The sequence below is a fragment of the Nesoenas mayeri genome (assembly GCF_963082525.1).
Source record: "Nesoenas mayeri genome assembly, chromosome: 9".
Lineage (NCBI taxonomy): Eukaryota > Metazoa > Chordata > Aves > Columbiformes > Columbidae > Nesoenas > Nesoenas mayeri.
In genome coordinates, this window is record NC_137557.1 from 24,953,836 (window position 1) to 24,974,577 (window position 20,742).

Below are 20,742 nucleotides of genomic sequence, written 5' to 3' on the forward strand. Positions count from 1 at the left end.
TTAAGTGGCTGCTCATTTCCTTGAGCCATAACATGGGCTAAAGGTTAACTTACACATTCTCCGTGGAAGAACAATTTCTTTTTTGGGAAGGGAGACGGCGGGGGGGGAAAGGTGTTGCTTCATATTCTTTTCTACCTATAGACTGTATGTGGTGTACAGTGCCGTTCACGCAGATTTTTTTTCCTGCTGGATTATTTGCTAATCAGACTTCAGAGCAGTGGAAATAAGAGAGACCGTTGCCTGGCCGGGAGGTTCAGCCAAGCGCCCGAGCCCCGCGGCTGAGGACGGAGGCAGCTGCCGCTCCCCGGCGCCCGGCGTGTCCCGCGGCCGCCCGGCCATGGCCCCGGCGCTGGCCCCGGCGCGGCGGAGCTGTCCGCGGTGCTAGGATGCCGGCTGCGCGGGGGCCAGGGCAGCCGGATTGCGGCAGGAGAGGAGCCCCGCAGTCCTGCTAGCACCCGAAGGTAGGCTTGCTCTTTGTTTGAGAATCACTGATTAATCAACAGCAGCATCAACAGACTAAGGCAGCTGGAGAGAGCAAGCCTGCCTGTAGTCACGGGAGAGAGAGAGACGATGCCACAAGCAAGGCTGCTTCAGACCTTCTGTATCTAAGTGGCAATGAGAGCGAGCGTCTTTCCTGCTGCAAGAAGCCATTTGGATAGGATGTTTGCTGTTCCTTATATTCCATTCTTTTTGTCTCCACAGAGCATATTCAAATGAGGCACCTTAGAAATCTCTGTGTTAGTGCATATGATGGTGCTGTAATCTTCTATGTTGTAAAGTGGGTAAAAATCATCCAGTTTCTTCTCTGCTGGACCTCGAAGCAGGGTGTTGTTTATACTCTCCCGTTATCTGTACCCTCTCTTCTCTGAATGTGGATTTAAAGAAGCAAGCACCTGTCTTCTCGTGCCACTGCATTTTTTAAAATCCAAACTTTCCATGCCATTTTAATCGTATGTTAAGAAGATCTGTAACATAACACACCGACTTATAGTGATGTCGAATTCTACAATCTGGGCAATTTTGCCAACAGGATTTAATGCACTTTAACTGAAGAAAACACTGAGCCTAACTGCAAATCTCTTTCTTATGGTGCTGAAATATCCCTTCCAACTGCACTGAGATAACCACAGGAAAGGGCTTTTACAGGCAAAAGTCACCTTTGATTATTGCACTTAGCAGTCCCCGGGGACTTAAAATTTGGTACGTACATATTTTAATACATTATATGAGCATGCTAATAAAATATGGTTCTAATTATTTGATTTTGTAATTTTTTTTTATTCTAATGAGTAGTCAGAATGTATAATGATGAAGTTGCATGTGTTTTTAGGTGGTATTAAGCCATTGCTAAACTAAAAGCTGAAGTATATTTTACTGGTTTTGTGTACTTCACATGTTGATTGTGCTTGTAATAGTGGCATTTTGCATATGGACTTTTTTTCCACAAAAAGGACGATTAAATAGTTAAAAACATTCTTTGCTATTTTCTGATGGATTAATTGAAATAATTTCTAATATCTATGTTAGTTGCTTATCAGGCATCCTGCACCATTAATATTTTACAGCATCTTAATGTGATGCTGGTGGTAGTGAAATCTCCATTTCATTTTCTTGAGGAGGAAAAAAAAATACAGCCATGAGCAAGAAGGTCATTCTTTCTTCTGAGTTCAAATGCACTCCTGTTCACATATAGAATGTGTGTATATGTATGTCTCTGTGTGTTGCATGGTTTTATTTCTTCTTGTTGTTCATAAGTGTCCCATATAATATTTGGATGATAACATTCATAATTGCACTTAAGTGTTGGCCGTTCTGAATCTCAGTTTGTAATTGTCCAACATCTATGTGGTTAAGAGGAAGCATTATTTTCTTCAGGGGATAAAAGTGGTGAAAGTGTTGCTGTATTGCAAAGTAAACAACAGCTCGTTATGTTCTGGAGTCATAGAGAAGTCATTGCTAGGAAAGATCATTTTCCTTTTCAAAAGCAAGGGAGCTGAAATTCAAGGCTTGGTGTGTTTTGTTTTGGTTTTTTTCAGTTCTTAAAACTACAGGGAGAATATCTTACCCTGTGAAGGGTGGGCCCTCTATAGAAATGGGCTATTTCTTTAAGCCCATGCAGTAGCATTCTTATTCTACTGAAGGAGCCACTTTGAACCTCTTTAAGTGAAGGGTTTAACACTACTTAGCTTCAGTGATTTTACCCAGGTGCTAGAGCTCATGCTGTACAGTATGATTAGAACAGGATGTATAATCTGTAATTCCCATCAAAATTACAAAGTATATTTTATACTTCCAAGTGAGTGTAGTGGGTTTTTTCTTTAAATATCTGCATAAAAAGTTGCCAAATAGTATACAGTAGGAAACTTGCAACCTATTTCTAAAGGCCTTTCCTCTTTGACATTAGAGTTTAATGTATCACTGTGTGTGAAAACAGTACTGCCAGCTCATTGTAATGAATGAGCGGGGAATGCAACTCTGAAAAGCATGTCTTAGCAATTTGTTTCATCACATTGGTTATTTCAAAGCTCACTTCTTATAAGGCACAGTTATAAGAGAGTTCTGCAAAGTAGTTTCTAGTATGTTTTTCAATCACTGAATTTTTCTTGGTTGCAGTGAAAGTATTCTTTGTACACCCAACACCATTAGGTCCTTATTAGTGCTGCTGTGGTCAGCAGTTTGCGAAAATTGGATATGGCTGGTCTGCCTACTTTGCTTGTACTGCCTTGCAAGCAACTGAAATGTAACAGCTCAACCTCAAGTGTTGAATGGCTGATTACCATCCTTGATTTGTACAGAATATAATATACTGAATTGGAGGAAGGAGGATTGACAGGTAATGTGAAAGCAGACGTGTTCTCAAAGAGAGGAGGCAGTATTTGGAAGGGGGATAGGCAGGACTAGAGAAGTGTGTAGACCCCTTAAGAATTAAGGGTTGGACTCAGGACTTTGGGCAACCGCACTCTTGTGTTTCCAGGCTTTATTCTCCGATGTTAAAATTGAAAAAATCCCTCTGGTTTGGAAGAAGGCAATCAGTGCCTTTGTCATTACTTCAAAAAGCTTCTTCAGTTTAATGTCAGTGTTGCCAATTTTCAATGCAGCACAGCTGCAGCTTAGGGCTGTCAAGCATGCTGAAAAGCAACTGATATTTTGGGGATCCTCTTGTGAATAAGAGGGAGAACTGCATGTCTGAATATTAACGTACAGAACTGCTTTGATACTGTGATTGAATCGATTGCTCCTCATATTCTGAATTCAACGTTTTTGCACACTGATCGTATGAAAAGGAGGTGGTTTGGGGTTTGACCAAGAATGCTGTATGTTTGGCATCAGAGCAAACAGTTAAATTAGAAGTAAGACATGCAACAGTCTTGTGAAGCACAATGCATTATTCTCCTATAGAATTTGTGTCTGAATCGATACAAAGATCTTGAATTTAGTTATGTAAATATTGCTAGGCAAACCAGTAAGGGGACTGCTTGCCCTTGACAATAAACCAGATGCGCTGGCAGGGAAGAAAAAAACATTCTTGCTTGCTTTACTCCTCCCTTGCTGACAGCAGACTGCATGGGCCATGACAGCGTGAGCTGCTCCACGCTCCTTTGCCAGCGTCCCTCTGATTTGGGGATACATGGAGGGGCAGGTGCCAGTGAGCATGACTAGATTTTTTTTGTCTCAGTGAGGTTTCACATAGTGTTAGTTTGACCTTTAAGAGGTGAAGTTAACATGTTGGAGAATTCCTTCTTTGTGTCCTTGCACTCAAGTGAATTTCTAAAAATGTTTGTGTTCAATGAACACTGGCAACAAAGTTCATCCAATCAGTTTCTGTTGACTTCTCAGCATCTTGGCTTCAATGCTGAAATACAGGGCTTTTCCTTCTCCCCACTGTCTCATCCTGTTCCAATGAGGAGGGGAAGAGAAAGGAGTGTCAAAAGAATTTCCCAGAGCAACTCCCAGTTATAATTTTCCAGGGCTGCTTGGTTTCATAAAGCAAAATACAATAAAAACAACTTCATTGTTAATACATAGGTGGCCCTGTGCGGTCCTTGTTACCAGCTAACAAAACACCTGGCCATAGTGTTTGTGGTAGGGCTACCAAAATGGTGGTGCCCCACCTACAGCTTACATTACTTATTTAACAACTTGCATTTGTGTATTTTTAATCAAATATAAATGTACCCAAATAGAACATTTGCTTTTACCTGTATCTGCCCTGGCAGATGGTTCAGAATTCCTCACTGCCTGGGTTTACCAGTCAACAGAACCTTTGCTCAGAAGTTGATCAGTGCTGTCTGCACATTTTTCAAGGAGAGTAACAAGCAATGCATGGGGCTCAATGGGCCACTTGTACTGGTTGCAGCTCATTGTGGTTAGAGAGCATTTTTATTACAGCAACATAGTATCTCTGAAGCAGCATTAACATCTGTAAATAAAATTGGTCCTAATGTGCTGTACAAGGAATACTAATACTGTAAAAATGTTTACAGTAATTAGGCTTTTTGCCCCAGCTGTTTGCATTTTTATTCCCTGTTTAAGCGTACCATGCACAACTGTCCAATATTCGTAAATGCAATGAGGCTGTAAAATACCATGCATGCAGAAGATACATGGGGTTTGATTCAGAAGGTGCTTCCTTACTTGTCTAGATACCTTTTAAAGTTAGTGCCATAAGAACTGATTCAAGGTTTTGTAATATCTGGAAGTGCCCCAATGGTACCTCCAGGAGTATTCCAAATGGAATTCGGTATCAACGAGCGTACAAGCGTCAACAGTCACAGGAGGAATTCAGTACCTACAGTTGCTCAGTACTGTTGCAGAATTGGATTTTTGTTAGGACAAAGAGTGTATCTTTATCTATTTATTGAATATTGTGCAATTTTTTGTCGTTCTGCATGAGTTTAGTAATAAACAACATCAGTGATAAACCAATATATAAAGCATCTGGTCAGTGTGGGCAGCAAAATAAAGGCTTTTTTATTTTAGTCTTTTCCCAATTGAAATGACTTCATCATCTCATATGAAAAATAAATTCCATAATAAAAGGAGATTCAGTCTATCCTTAAGCATCAGCTGATTTTTGACTTCCAAAAAGAAAAGGTAACAATAAGGAAAAAAATGCAGTATTGTTGTCATAAAAGATAATGTGAAGCAGATCAAGTTCTATATATCTTGAGGGGGAGAAGTGGATCAGAACTTCATTTATTTAAAGCCTGCTAAAGATATCTTCAGTATAAAATTTAGTATTATTTGTATTTCAGGATTAAATCAGATTGCTATGGATTTTCTCTGTTATATGGAGTTATCCGAATTTAATTCAACATATGCATAATGTAGGCTTTACTGGAAGTCTGAAATAGAAAATATAGTGAAATAGCCATCCACTGGGGAAATGGCCCAGATTTTAACCATCAAGAAGCAGATTCTGTTTGAGGAATTTGCAGATAGTGGAGTTAGAGCTGTCTGTGCTGCTAGTACTACTTGTAATTGGGTAGCCTTCATGCTTCACACAGAGACTCCCAGGAAGCGTCTATGGTCTAAAACAGGGGCGTCAAACCTAGAAGTAGTTACATTTATACAGTCCTAAAATGATATTTGGCCCTTTGAAGGCAGCCACGAGGCTGATGTGGCCTCTGGTGAAAATGAGTTTGACACCCCAGATCTAAAATGTTGCCTACTGAAGCATAAATAACATTGGTAGAACCTGTTTAGCTCTTTGTCAGCTTTCCGATTGACTCCTTTACAGACACTGTGCCACTTACAGTGAATATATAGGATGACTCAATGCATATTCCACCCCAGTAGAGTTCCAGCCACTTCCAATGTGAAAGCTGTATGAAATTGCATGCGTGCATGTTGGGCTGCACTAAGACCTCCTGACCTGGTTTTACCTTGCAGGAACTAGTAGGAGATACCTATACCCCTGCCTGAAAATACTTTAAGATCAGTTTAGTGACCCTGAACATCAGCCTTATGTTCATGTTCAGGCTTAGCTGATAGACAAGTTTGTCTTGGGAGGTGGAAGAGGTGATAGGAGCTGACCCTTTGCATCCTCTGAATCTTCATTATTTTAATAGCCAGATTACCACTGTACAGAAATAGTTTTGATATAGAGACACAGAAAACAAGGGGAAAAAATACTGATGTGCTTTTTAAATATTAGCTGCCTGAAACCAGCTGCTTGTTGCCATTGCAGCTTCAAGTGATCAAAGCAAAAAAAAAAATCAAGGGTGGAAAAATATAAAAATATTTCTCTCTTTTCATCCCTTGCAGATTGCTTACTGCATGGATGTAAAGGCATTTTGCTCACATGTTCAAGGCTGTGCCTGAAGGCCCAGAGTGGATTGCTAGAATCTATAAGATTTGGGTTTTTTAATCAGTACTTGCTCTGATAGGAATTTTGCTTGTCCAGTGGTATAATAAACATAAAGAATATGGCAGTATATTAAGAAATGAAAGGAAGATCTTGTTGCTGATTACCAGGGGCTCTGCCTTTAAAATCTGTTTGCAGACAGGATACTCGTCATCTATTCAATAAGATCACTTCTAGTTGCAGCGCTGGCATCGTTCTCAGGCTAATTCCGAGAAGTCACACCACCCTTCTTCAGGGAAGGGAGGGAGGTTTTAGCAGCGAAGCAGCCAACATGCCTTGGAGAGCTGAGTTCAGCTGCCAGGTCTGCCGGTGTCTCAGTCATTCTGCATCAAGTCCTTGTTTGTAAGATGAGGACCCCCCCCTCACAGGGCTGGGTGAGGATAATAATGCTCAATATAGTAATGTCTCAGGACCTTAGAGTCATCAGTATTTAAAACAATATGATGGCACAGTTCTGTTTTATCAAAGTTCTATTTTACTTTTTATATAAGTAGTTAATCCAGTTGTATAGAATCTAGATAGCCAGCATGTTTCTTGAAATCATATCTTGCCTTTGGTCACCTCTAGTATTTAGTGATGTGTCTAGACACCAGAGCCTTTCTGAGAACTTTTAGGCCATCTGCCATGGAGCCAGGAGTGATCTGGACATCCAAGTATGTCTGTGCTCCATTGCTGCATTAGCTGGAGGTGCTGCAAACCCAAGTGTCTGTCATACCTGTGGAAGAAATATGGGAACCTGGAGAACTCAAGGGCTTAAGAGTCCTGAAGGTCCCAGTTCAGCTGGGGTTTCTTGTTCATTCTTGGAGCTTCAAGCTAACAAGCTGTCAGGCAACAGATGACTAGGGTTTATGGGCTCATCTCTACATTACTAAGAAATATAGGAGACTATTTCACAATATTTCTTTCCAGATTTTGAACCTGAAGAAAATTTAGAACTTTTTTGTTCCAAAAAATGGAACTTTTTTTTTTTAAATTACCTGAACTTTGGAATATCATGCAGAATAGTAACTTTGTCTGGTGATCTGCTCTGCTGAAACTTTATCTAAACTGTGAAAAGGACCTGTTGTCCTGGGATGGAAGCCTTGTCAGTCCAGTTCAGACTGAGATTCGGGGAGGTCAGTGTCATTGCAACTGAAGGGTGTTAGGAAAACAGAAGGGGTGAGAGAAAACATTTTTGGGATTTGAACGATATATAACTGGATGGATCTGCATCACTTGGAAGAACACACTTTTGGTTTTTATCTCCTCTTTTCTTGAGTAATATTCTGTGTTCTGTATTGCTTTGCTTATTATCCTTTAGATAGGAGAAAGTCTAAAAATTTGTCTTTTACTGAGATGTTAATTACAATTGACAAAATCTTGCTGCCATAAACCATAAGCTGTTTTCCTACTGAATGAGGTATTATGTGTTTTTCAACCTGCAGGAAACGTTGCTTTCCTTTGTTCATTATCTCCTGCAAGATGATGAGCTCTAATCAGGAGGAGGTCACTTTGGGCGCTTTTCTCCAGTATATTGAAGATATGGGGATGAAGGCCTATGATGGCTTGGTTATACAGAATGCATCAGACATTGCTCGAGAGAATGATCGCATGAGGAATGAAACAAACCTGGCTTACTTGAAAGAAAAGAGTGAAAAACGCCGAAAACAAGAAGAAGCAATAAAACGGTAAATATTTTTATAAAATATGAGTGGTCTGGCAAGGTGAATGACCAGTGAGGGGCTTAGTTCCAATACGGTAAATGTGTTAGACCGGTTAATTTCTAAGCAGCTTGCTGGTAAAAGCAATACAGACCATTGGCCCATGTGAGACTGCTAATTGCATGTGTTTACATTGTGTAGGCACAATACTGAATGCTTCTGCCTCCTGCAATGGAAGAGAGTATTCCCATTCAAATGTACTTTGTTTGAGCTCATGTGGCATCTTCAGCAGGTGTGATTCATAACAAAAAGTTTAGGTGTTTGGAATAGGAGATATTGATCTAGTGGTAAATAAGTCCTTATGCACTCAGTGCTTTTAAATGGACAACGTGTGCTCTGTGTGAATATAGGTTTTTGTGGGGGCTCTTACAATACAGGAACAGCCTTACAGGTCAAAATAGACTCTCTTTCAGTTGATGTTTTAAATCTGATAAATTTTCAAGGTTCTCTAATTGCTGCCTAAGATTTTACAAAAAGAAGTCTGATATTTGTTATTTTCTCACCATTCTGCATGCTCTGAAGTCAGTAAAAATATTGTAATCATTTAAAGGAAAATGCATCAAAACCCCTGATGGGCAGAACCCCATAATGGCTCTTCTTGAACAATTCCATTGATTTTAATTGACAGTTAATGAGGGGAGCACTCACATGACCTGGCCTCTTGTGCCAATGGATAGCAACGAAATTTCTGCACCCGCTTTGAGAAGAAAAGAAGGTTGAATGGGAGAGACAAATATTTATTATATACACATTTACATATAAAAAAAATTGCATTTTCTCAAAGAGAGGGACAAATTGTGTAATATAGGTAAATCATCCATCCAAATGCTAAACTTTTATATGCAAATGGAGGGCTTGAGCACAAACTGATAGGAGGTCCTTTTATTTATTTTTTTTTTTTTTTCCCCCAGCATGAATCTTCTGCATTTCAGTTGAAATTATTAAATGTTATGCTGTGTCTTGGGTACTGTAGATCCAGGTATAACAGACATGCTGTGCTGTGAATGTTCCAGCAACGCCTCAGTAGTCTGGTAATTTTGATGGAATGTTAAAAGGGAAAAAAAAGCAGTGCACACAGTTTGACAGTGGAGAAAGAAGCAGCAACGTAAGGCAAAATTATGGCTGCTTTACATTCCAGGACTGTCACTATTTATATTTCTGGACTGTCAGTCGTTTGGTTGGGGGGATAAGCATGTGAAGTTAAGGTAGATAATGAGAGCCCATGCAAAGTGTATTTTGGTACCTTCTGGACTATAATCTTGTCAACTCAACTTTTAGGTGATCTTTAGTGGGATTCAAACTATCAGAGTCAAAGGCATAGGCTGCTTATAGCAGGAGCTATACTATGCGCCACTTTATGAGAGAAAATGTTTTTTCTTGCAGCAAATTAATGCAGGAGGGTGTTTTTTTGTTTGCTTTGATTTATGCGAAATACACATTTGGTTTCATTCTTACTGTCTTTTAGTGTTCATTTCTCTCTTTTGATTACTGAATAGCTACATAAACTGCAAAATTTCCAAGAGGAAAGGGGAGGGAGACTCACCTCAAAATATGTCATAATATGATAGAGAGGGAAGTTATTTTTTAGTTACATTAGGCAGAGGAAGGATTTGAATCCCTCTCATCTGCAAAGTGAGCACATATAACAGCATTAGTCAATAAATTGCTGTTTAGAGTAGAGAGATGAGTACTTACATTGCTGGCTCTTCCCAACTGAGGGGAAGAACTAAACAAATTTGCAAATATTTTGAATTTACTGAAACTTCATTATTTCATTAATTTAGAATTGGTTGGAAAAATTAATTCCCTTGTCCTTGTGGCAACTTCTTCTTTTGATGATAACCTATGTTAAACTGTCAATGTATAGAGATGTATTTAGAACATGGTTTCAGAATTGACAGCTAATTAGGCTGTGCTCTGGCTATCCTGTAAAGTGATCATAAAGGTCACTGAGTGTCAGAACAGGTTTTGTTATTAATAAGTTTCTTGAGGCATGAGAGTGTAAGTTGTGGACCTACCTAATTCTTTACAGTCTACTAGCCAACCTTCTCTACCTAACTTGAATGGTGGTAACAGTATTTCCTGCCCTGTGGTTGGTTTATGTGGTTTTATTTATTGATCTCGGCAAAGTGATTTGATGAAGGGCTCTGGATAAGCGCAGAGGGTTTAGGGCTGAGCCAAAACATGAAATTCTTGCTCATGCTAAACTGAGATCACAGAGAACAGAGCTCTTCTCCCCAGGTGCAGAGTCAGAAGACACAAGGAAGATTATCAGCAATGTAGTGGCTTTATCAAAGGACAGGATGTATATGTATGTGGATTGGAGGCATCAACAGTTCTTGAATATAGTGCTCTTCTGTGGGAAGCCATGTTTGCAGCGGTCCCCTCTACCCCCTCCCCACGTGGCTTGTCTCAGTAACATTGAGGTGGTCCATCATATCCATCTAAGGAAACAAAGTAGGAAAAACACCTTAGGACATCCTGGAAAATACTGTGGGTCTTTTTCTTTTTCCTGAGTAAATGTGGAGAGGGAAAAGGAGATATTTGTGATCAACCCTTGACTAGGAAAACTAAAAGCAATGGCAGACTGAGGGAGAACATCTGATTTGAGTAAAGGAAGCATGATGTCTGAAGTCACTTAGAGTGATTGCAATAGAGTCTGCTCCCTGTGGTAACCTCCAGAAATTCATCCATGACCATGTTGTGTGTTGAAACACAGCAGTCAGGAAAGGTAAAGTAGGATTATTGAGTTCTTCTTTGTTCTATACTGCTTTCCTTATGTCTTTACCTTATTTCAGTGGGTATTTATATTATCCCTAATTCCTGATAGCCTGGCCTAGATAGCAAGTGGTGCACATGTGCAGTGATAACAGTGCTGCCAGTCTGGAGACTACCAACAGCTGAAAACAATCTCCCTAGCAACAAGGGAGCAATCCCCTGCCATTAACTGCAGGTAGATTTTAAGCAGGAGAGGGGGTTCAAGCAAACACTCCTTGTGCTTGTGGGAATCATAATAAAGCACCTCTAAGTCTTTGGCACCTCCTGAAAATTGCCTAATAGTCTGGTTGTTGAATTTTTGAGAAGCTATTCAATTTTCATGTTCAGATGGTCTCTTTTAGAAAAAGGCTGATCATGTATGTTAACAACATAGTAATGAGTAATTTATTATCTAATAAAGTGGTGTTATTCACACATAATACTATTCGGAAGCAGCTGTTATTTACCTAAATCATCTAATAACTATGCTGAATGACTTAAAAGTTTATTGAAATCCATTAGTCTGAGCAGTTTGGAAACAAGATCTGAAAAATGACCTAAAAAAAAAAAAAGCTGTTTGATTGTACATTTTGCCTTCCTAAGGGTACATTTTGTTGCATTTTTTTCAGTGGCATTGATGTACCTTCAGTGTGATTGCTGTCTCATCGTGTGTGGTTCATATAGGTTAATTGTGGGGAAAAAATGTATAGATCTATTGTACATTGCAGGGGATACGACACATCGTATTGGATTGAGGGAAAAAAAAAAGGGAACTAGTCTTTGTCTGTTCTTGCTGGGCTGAGTCAGCTGATCTGAATTTCTGACCTAATTTTAGTATGGTATTTAGCGATCATGCAGAGAAAATAAGGTTAATGTGCTGATCTGTAGCTGAGAGTAAGTCACAATAAATATGTTCGTATATATATTTTGTACCTAATTTTTAGACCTTTTTTCTTCCATCTTTTATTTGTGTGGTCTCCCTACTTGATCACTGTCTGCTCAGGTGGCTGTGTCCAGACCAAGAAAACACACTGGCATGTTGCCCACAGAGCTTATAAATTGTAAATGAAGTTATGAAGCAGTATCGTTTTCACTGGCAATAAAGTTGCAGTACTGAGATGTACATTTGCCATGATAAAATATCTTCTGTAAGCAGTGTTTCTGGGAACAGAAGGTAGATTTGCTTCAACGGTTAGGGGTGCCAGGAAAAAGGTGAGTATTTTGAATTTACATAGGGCATCTCTTAGAATGAGCAGTTGTTTTCTGATTCATCCATAATTGAAATCAATATATTTAGATACTTTACATCTGTTATGCATAGTCTTGTGGGGATGCTTCATCAGTGCTTTTTTTAATTGTATAAATATAAAATCTTGGTAAGAAACAAATAATGAACCCTCCTCCTCTTCTGAATGCTGAGACATGCTGCATTAATCATAGGGAGTGGCTGGAGTTGGATATATATGCTTTCAAACTTTTGGCTTCTAGTTGTTAGGCATCATTCAAGCTATTGTTTCTGTTGGGGAAGCTGTTGATTTGTGACACTATGACTGCTCTGGTGTAAAGCTGATGGTGTTAGTGGGCATGAATTTCTACCTGCCAAATCCTGGACTCAGCCATCAAAATATTTATTTCTACTTCTAATGGTTTCCCTTAGTTGTAGCTCACTCCCAGCACCTAAATCCCTCTGTGGAAAGCCTTGTTTCTGCTTGTGGAGGGAAGTACCCAGACAGATGCTGTCAAGAGGAGGAGCTTTCAGGAGCACAGTTCTGTGCTAAAGCCAGCAGAAATGGGCCAGCCAGCCAGTGGCAGAGTTAAGCTCTTGTAATAAAGAAGAAATTGTGATGAACAGCTGTCATCCTAACCTCTCCTTCCTTTGGCAAATCAAATATTGAAGACTAACCCATCGGCAAAAGTAAGATTATATTTTTTCTCTTGCTCTATATATATATATATTTTTTTTTTTTAGGTTGTGAAAGTAATTGAATTCAGGTCTTATCTTTCTGTGGTTTTCTGTAGTTCCTGTCCTTAAGTTCCTTCAGGAACAAGGCATAAGTTATGTGTCCTTCAGCTAAAAGTTAAATGTTATCAAGCGTCGGTGACAGCAAGCAAATATAAAAATATTTCTATGTATGGGATTATTCACTGCCAAAAGCTCCATTCAGCTGAGGAAAAAGTGTGTAATCTTAAAGTATATGGACATGCTGAGGTGTTTCTAGCAAAAGATTTCTATCAGAATCAATAATAATCTAAAGAAAATAATTTTATTTTGAACTTGCTGTGTCTTCAAATCAGAAAAATACTTTAGGTAAAAGAATCCTTAAAGTACTGGTTCTTCTTTTTCTGAATGTTTGTCTGTAGTTGAAATTTTGTGTAGTGAACTACACATTTCTAAATCTGCAGGAATACTTATGCTTGCTAGATTACCATATGCTTACAGCCAGACCTCAATAAAAAAGTGAAATAATTGCAATAAATATTTCAGATCATGGTGAGGGGCTCAGCTGAAATACCTGCAAGCACATTATTTAGATGTTATAAATTATAAGCTTCTGAACCTATTGTTATTGGTTTGGTTTGTCGGTGTGAGGGGTTTTGTGGGGCTTTTTGTGTTTTGTGGTTGTTTTGTCTTTAATTCAAATCTGAGTTCACTTAGTACTGTAATTTTTTGATATGAGGTCAGTGGTATGTGCTCCTTTAATCAAAGGATATGTGTTATGAGGAAGCTTAACTGTGGCACCGGTTCTTTTCTTTATTTTCTTCCTGGACATGTTGCATACTCATTTCATGCTAGATTAAATTATTACTGTAACGTTACCTTTATGTGGAAGTGGCTGATGAAGTGTTTAGTATGATTTTGAAACCTTTTTCTCATGAAAATAATGTAGGGTCTTTTTTGAAGTTGCATTGATATAGTAAGAATAGCATTGATAGTTTGATAGCTTTTTTTTCATCAAGAGTAAGTAAAATGGTTGTGCAGTCAGTGACCTCCAAATGTATTTCTGTTGCATTTATAAGTAAACAGATGTGATGATCTAGCCAACAAATCCTCCCTTCCAAATGCTCATATCCATATGGTCGCCTGTATTATTGCCACACAAAATAAACAACAGACACAATGCAAACTATATTATATTGCTGTTGCTGTTATTCTGAGAAGTTTTATTTTAGGACAGTCATGTAACAAATGTCAATTAAAATTTATCATAGAAGCCAGTAGCCTGCTTGGTAATCCCAAGTACCAAGGAAATATAGCAGAAATCGTTATCAATTTGGTATCTAAATCTTGGTGGTATTTTCAATAAATTTTCTATGATTTTTAGGACTCCTGCCTACAACTTTTACTCTTTTTTGGGAAAGTTACATGATCTCTTCCCCCTCATCATTCCACAAATTGTTCAGACGTACACTGACCCACTATGTAGCTGGGTACATTTTTGCTCAGCATTCATTTGCTATATTTAAAAGCATAATTAGAAGTGTGGGGTCATAGAGAGCCCATAGGACTTGTAAAGGATTTACAGACCCCTTTTCTTCATGTAAAAATCCAGTTCAAGTGTCTCCGTGCTATTGGTATTTGCAGGCAATCTGGTCACCTGTGTAAAGGAGGGAACTGGCCTTGCTCCAGTTCCATTTGGGCGGATGTTCACACACAGGCTGGTGCCTCCTTGCCAGACTGAGTCATTCTGGGGGTGATGTGCTGTACCCCTGGCAGATGTTCCTTGGCACACCGTTGCTGGAAGGTGCTGAGGGCATATGGATCTCCAGTTTTCAGTCATTCCTTCCCATCCCATTTTTATTTCTAGTTTTCTTCTCATTATCTTTCTTACCCTTTAAGTATAGGGTGCGGGACCATAATTTTAATTTGGTAGTTAAAATTAGCCAGCAGTGCCTCTAACCAAAAAGCCCCCCTTAACAAGACAGAGTTGCTGGGGAAGTAGATGTGCACAGCCCTCTAGGGTTCTGGTGGTGCTGCTGTTTCTAGGGAGAAGTTTGCATTTGCTTGGAAAATGTCTTGCAGTGTATTATGAAATTGCACAGTTTAGAGCAGAAACATAAAAAACTGTTACTGTGAAGACTGGATTAAAAAAGAAGGAAGACTGTTTTGAAGCATACCCAGGTAGGGTCTTTATAAGTAATCTAGGCTGGACTTCATTAATGGAGAAATATATACAGTTAAATAGCACCATTAATATGCCACGTAACATTAAAGTCTAGCTCAGGACTGCTGGCAAAATTGAAGCATCAATCTGTTCTGGTTCAGGGCTTCCAGTAACCCAAAAGTACTCCATGCTGAAGTTCACTGACACCTGACAAATGTTGTAATTGCCTGTGAGCTGAATTAAGAACTCCTATTACAACCTGAAGGACAGATACCTGTACAGAAGACATGCAGAAAGTAGTGTCATGACCAATAAGTAGCAAAATTGCAGCTAGCCATGCTCTTAGATGTGCACACATGCAGGTTCAGCCACATGCACTTAGGAATTCCTGCCAAAACTGTCAGTAATACACGCTGGGAACACACAGCACCAGCCTGAGAACCCAGCAAAACTGAAGATCTGTGTAATAGAGTAATGTGAGTGAATATTTCTGTGGCTTTAGGAAAATCCATTGTTTAACAATACCTGTTCATAAAGTTGAAGAAAAACAACCCAGTGCATTGCTCTTTCCAGGGCCATCAATCACAGCTGTATTTTGCTGCCATTAATAATAAAGATTACTTCATGCCCCACCCAGCTGGCATTTGTTGCCTGTGCATGTTCTCCTCCTCAGCACCCTTCTGACAGGCTATGTATGCTTTTGTTTATTCATTAGTTTTCTTCCATAGGAAAGCACATACATAGTACGGTGGTTGATAACTTGATCAGGATGTTTGTTTTCTTAGCCTAAAGAAGAGAATCAGTTGCTGGGTGTGCCCCTGAGAGCAGAGAATGTCAGTACAGAGCACCTCTGTGACAGAAGCATCTGGTGCCGGGCTTCTTCTTGCCACGTTATGCTAGATCAGTGGCTTAAAAATTGTATGAAAACAGGAATGTGCCTATGGACTGATTAGATTTTTATGTGATTAGATTAAAATGGGAGTAAGGACAGATTAGAGAAGAAATGGGTTGCAGAGACGTTACTAGCTGAAGGTTTTATAGTTAGATTCTCCTTTTATTCTTCCTCCTGGCTTTCCACTCTATTTTGACTTATAATCCTAAGTGAAATCAGTTTAAAAATATATTAAAAAAAAATCAACCAAAAAATGCACACAGTGTGGCATGTGTCCTCACCATAGAGTCTTGATCAACAGTATAGAGCCAACCCCATCTCCTGCGCAGAGAGGCCGTGGAGGAGCTGGGGGGCCACTCCTCAGCTCTGGGGCAGCTGCACTCGGCCGTGGGCTGGCAGTGCCAGTTGCTGTTGCGGGCGAATGCTGCATCTCCACACATGAGCTGCTGGGAGCCTGCCCGTGAGCACAGCGAGCTGGTTTGGTCCTACAGAAGCAGTCATAAGTGGAATGGAAATCAGATTCCTCCGAAACACTAACCCAGTGTACAAACGCAGCACAGAGCTCACAGCATGAGCTGAAATTGCGCCCAACAGGTGACTAAAGGGGCAGCTGAAGAGTTAGAGGACTGCTCATTTCCTTTCCTATATGAGTACAGCAAAGAATAAACTGAAGTGTATAGCCAGTGGCTGTGATGAATTACATGCAGCAGTACTCTCTGAAAGCTAGAGAGAAATGAACGCTTCCAGTAGACTCCGGCAGATGCTTCTGGAATGTGTCAAGATTGAGAGGACCACAGCCAGCTAAAACCCACAGAAATATTCCTGCCAACAAGCGTGTTACTTGACAAAATTGTAACATTTTTGAAATATCAAAAATGAGAGTAACTGCAGGGTTTACCATAAATTAATAAGATTTACCTGAGCTTAATCCATTTCTCCTTTTGGTGGATTATAGAGGGCGTATCTCACCAGTAGATCCTCTGCTAGCCGAGGGCACTTTAGTTATTAAGTTGAGATCACATGTTAGGAGCCATTAACTGAATTGCTTTGTACAGCCTTTCCCTGAATGCTAGGGCAAATGCAGTATTTCATACCCTTAGCTAATTTCATGCTGTAATTTAATTTCTGGAACATACTTTTAATTGAATCTTTAAAGACAAAAGGAAACCGCTGAGTCCTTTAGTGTTGCGAAAGAGATTGTTTAAAAACGTAGCCCATCTAGAGAATAATCTTCTATAATTAAACATAAAGTTTGTTTTGCTTCTCTGCATGCAGTTATGGAAAAGCAAGTTCCTGCTGCCTGTAGAAAGCTCAGGGCTGAGAGAGGGGTATTGGGAAATGTGAGAAGTTATTTATCTTATGCTCAGCTTTGTAACTCTGACATGAGACAATCCTGCAGCCCTCCACAATGTGCAAGTCTGAATAAGTGAAAAAAGAGAGGCTAATTAAAAAAGTAGTCTGCTCACACCAAAATCATAGTAGTAGGAGCTCTGACTAGTGATCTCATTTTTCTGATTTTTGGTAATGAGAAGAACCTGAGAGAGATGTCAGCAATTTTGTAATAAACAAAACCCAGTAGTACAAAAAAAAAAAAATCAGTTATTTGAAACTGTATCAAATGTTTTAGTGGTTAGAATTTTATATTCTTCCATAAGCAGAGAGACACAAGGTAGTTTCAGTAAAAAATCCATATAATCTGTTATGCAATTTTGTTATGGAGAAACATCTTGGTTGGATCAGTAGTGATGCAGGTCTTCAATTTTATGGACATTCAATTAAAAATAATTACAATCAATGCTAAATGCAGCCCACTAATGGAGAAGAAATCCTGGAGCATTGCTTTGTGTTTTAGTGTTCGATTCTTTCAAATCAGCAAGTGATTTACAATGGAAATTTTCCCGCTTACTGCTATTGGAGGAAAAACCTGTGATACACTGTGGAAGTGAGATGTGGATGGGAACGTGAAGAATCTAAGTGGAGTAAGAAGCATAAGGTTAAAAAAAGAGAAGGATCTGAAATAAACCCATGAAGCCCCAACAGAGTCTTTTCTAAGAAGGGGGAAGAACAAAAGCAGCACCTTGTTATTCACATGCCAGGAGAGCTCTGCATTTTCATGTGCCTCGCGGTGGCCGTAATTGCAGCAGGAATGGTGCTGTAGGTTTTGAGACCAGCCCCATGAAGTGTGGTTGGTAATCAGCATAGAGGTGGAGGCAATGTGTTTGGCTTTTAACTCAAGCTTAATTATCACTGAGTTTTCTTGCTGGAAAGAAACACTGAGAGAATCAATTGTCCTTTCAATGCAATTTATCTCTTTTCAAGCACTTCTATGAAAAGTATGGAGACAAAGGGCTAAATTTTATTAAAAATTCCCATTGCATTGAGGTCTGCTTGCTTTTATGTAATTGCTCAGAGGCTTGGGTACTCACTGTTTATGGTTAGGCTCCCTGTAATTTTTTGCTTGAAGGTTGGTTGTTCCTTAGTATCGGAAATTATTTCAGGACTTTGATATCTTTTGTCTTGGAGTAGCAGCATATGTGAAAATCACCTGAACATGTATTAAATGCTGAAGATATGTGAAGGGTCTTTGGACATTTCATGGTAGATCCTCCACAGTGAGGTTCCTAAAAGTGCAGGAACAGTGTGCCTGGCTAGAACTGACCTCAGTCAGGTAAAACAGTCTTATGGCCACCGCTCCAGGTACAGAATCACCTCTTTAAACCTGGCTTTGGGTTGCAAGTAGCTCCAGCCATATCCTGTTACCGAGTTAGGAACAGCAGCCCACACAGTCTTCATCAGCCTGTTGTATTAACAAGCTGCTTAATTTTGGCACCAGATGTTAAAACTGATCATATGTTTCTACTTCAGTGTCAGGAACATCTTTCACAGGAATCTCTGGTGTTGACTGTCAGTCTGTCGGTTACCACATAAAAAAAAGCGATGACTGAATTTTAAAGCTGATTTGATGTGGTTTTTGTTATTTCACTGGAATGGTTGTCCTCCATTCCTCTCTCTACCAGCTATATCTCTGTTTTGAGGGCTGAAACAGAAATATAATTTTCTGTGTATTTAAATGGAAGTATATACTGAAATTCATGTACTGTAATATATGGCAAACATACAGCTGCTTTCAAAGTCTCAACTGATAGCATTTGTGTTATGTGGCTATTGTTTTGAGATTAAGAGTTTTTATCAGCATATTACAAATACCATTTAACAGATCACGTAAATTGTTTCAGGTTTACATCGAAACTGCTAGGCTAAGCAAAGCACAGGGTGTTTTTTTTCCTAGGAAATCATATTCCTGCATTGTTAATCTGAATTCAGCTACGTCTGTGATGAAGCAGATGAAGAACCGCATATGGACTTGCCATGGCAACCCCTGTATCACGTGGCACATGTGCTAGTTCAGCCAAAGAGCTTCATGGCTTATTAAACAGGCAGGCACAGCCCCAGCACACACGGCCCCAGCGCACACCCCCGTGCCTTGTGGCTGCTCGGACTCTGCAACCTTTTAAAGGGAAACTGTATTTGAGCATCATAGTGTTTTCATCAGCATCATGTTACCAGAGTTCCTTCCTCCCCTCTTGAATTGTGCAGAGGAATTTTGGTGGGTGGCTGTTGTTGTGGTGGTGGTGTTTGTTTTTTGTTTTTAATGCATGAAGGTTGTCAAGACTCTTATAGGTATTCTGGTTTTGGTTTTTTTTTTCATTTTGGGGAAAAAACAACTATGTGTGAAGACAAAGTAGTGGAGTGGTTTGTTTGTTGCAGTGGTTTTTGGTTAGTTGGTTTTGCTTGGTTGGGGTTTTTTCATTGTCGTTGGGTTTTTTCATTGTTGTTGTTTGTTTTTTTTTAATTTTATTTTTAATTAGAAGTTAAGGGGCTCTTTGCAGTTGGGTGAACAATATACTGCTTTTTTAGACACATTTTCTGCACTCACCTCCTGTGGCCTTTTACTAGATTTCAGGAGAATAAATGAGGACAGAAGGAAAAAAGAAACAATCAAAACCCACTAGTCCTTTCCAGTATTGACAAAGTATTCCCAAAATACTTGCCTGGAAACACCTTTGCCCCTTAACACACTTCCTCCCAGACCTGTTGATGAAGAGGACAACGAACTCTTAACTCCTTACCCAGTAAAATTGTGACCTGACACAAGTTTTTACTAATTTTACTTGTTTAAGGGAAGTTATGTGTGGCACTTGATTAGCAAACCTGAGGGGCTGCCACCTCCAGGGAATGAGTGGTGGTGAGCAAAGAGAAGAGGTGGGGCTGGGGTTGAACAAGTACGTCTGTCCACACCCTCAGTATATCTGTCTGCATCTCAGCATCCCTAGAGGACAGGGGTGCCATCCCTGCTGCTGGTGCTGTCCCTGCTGCCCACTGGCACCCTTCTTAAGGAGATGCACGCTTGTCTACTGAGAGAGGAGCTGCTGGAAAACTGATCCTTTACCAAAACAGCACACACGGGAAAGGAATCCCTTTCCTGTTCTGTTTGCCTTTCCTCTATCAGATGCCTGACTGAACTGGTGTGGTTTTTTCTTTCTCATCTAGTTGGAACCTGAGGTTTTTGTGGCAAGCACTTCATTTGAGCCTAAATACTTCACCAAGTGCCTGACTGAAAAAAAGAACAATGCAGCAGCAAAGCATTGTGAAAATAATTAATAATTACCCCCCATAAAACAAAGTTATTTAGTCTCCTATGGCTGCTACGAGATGAAATTTATCAAGAATTATAGCAAGATCAACTCTCAAGTACATGTGATGAAATGAATCTTTTTTGTGACTTATGGTGTTGCTTTCAAACTTAAGGAAAATCTATTTTCAATGTTTGATTCCAGTCCATCAGATTTTCATCTTCATTTCCCAAGTAATCAGTCAAGGTGCAAATACTTATAATTAAAGGCATTCAGTGAGAGACTGCTG

The 20,742-nt window shown here is 39.6% G+C and overlaps 1 protein-coding gene across 1 annotated transcript in view; it reads left to right on the forward strand.

Annotated features, from left to right (window-relative positions):
• Nucleotides 1–7,822: 7,822 nt before the first annotated feature.
• NYAP2 (neuronal tyrosine-phosphorylated phosphoinositide-3-kinase adaptor 2) overlaps nucleotides 7,823–20,742 on the forward strand; it is a gene marked incomplete at its 3' end in the record, with an annotated part of 126,972 nt that continues 114,052 nt past the window's right edge. Inside the window, exon 1 of the mRNA XM_080349761.1 lies at nucleotides 7,823–8,034. Coding sequence (XP_080205887.1) covers nucleotides 7,829–8,034 — 206 coding nt within the window. The 5' untranslated portion in view covers nucleotides 7,823–7,828. The remainder of the gene's footprint in view (nucleotides 8,035–20,742) is intronic.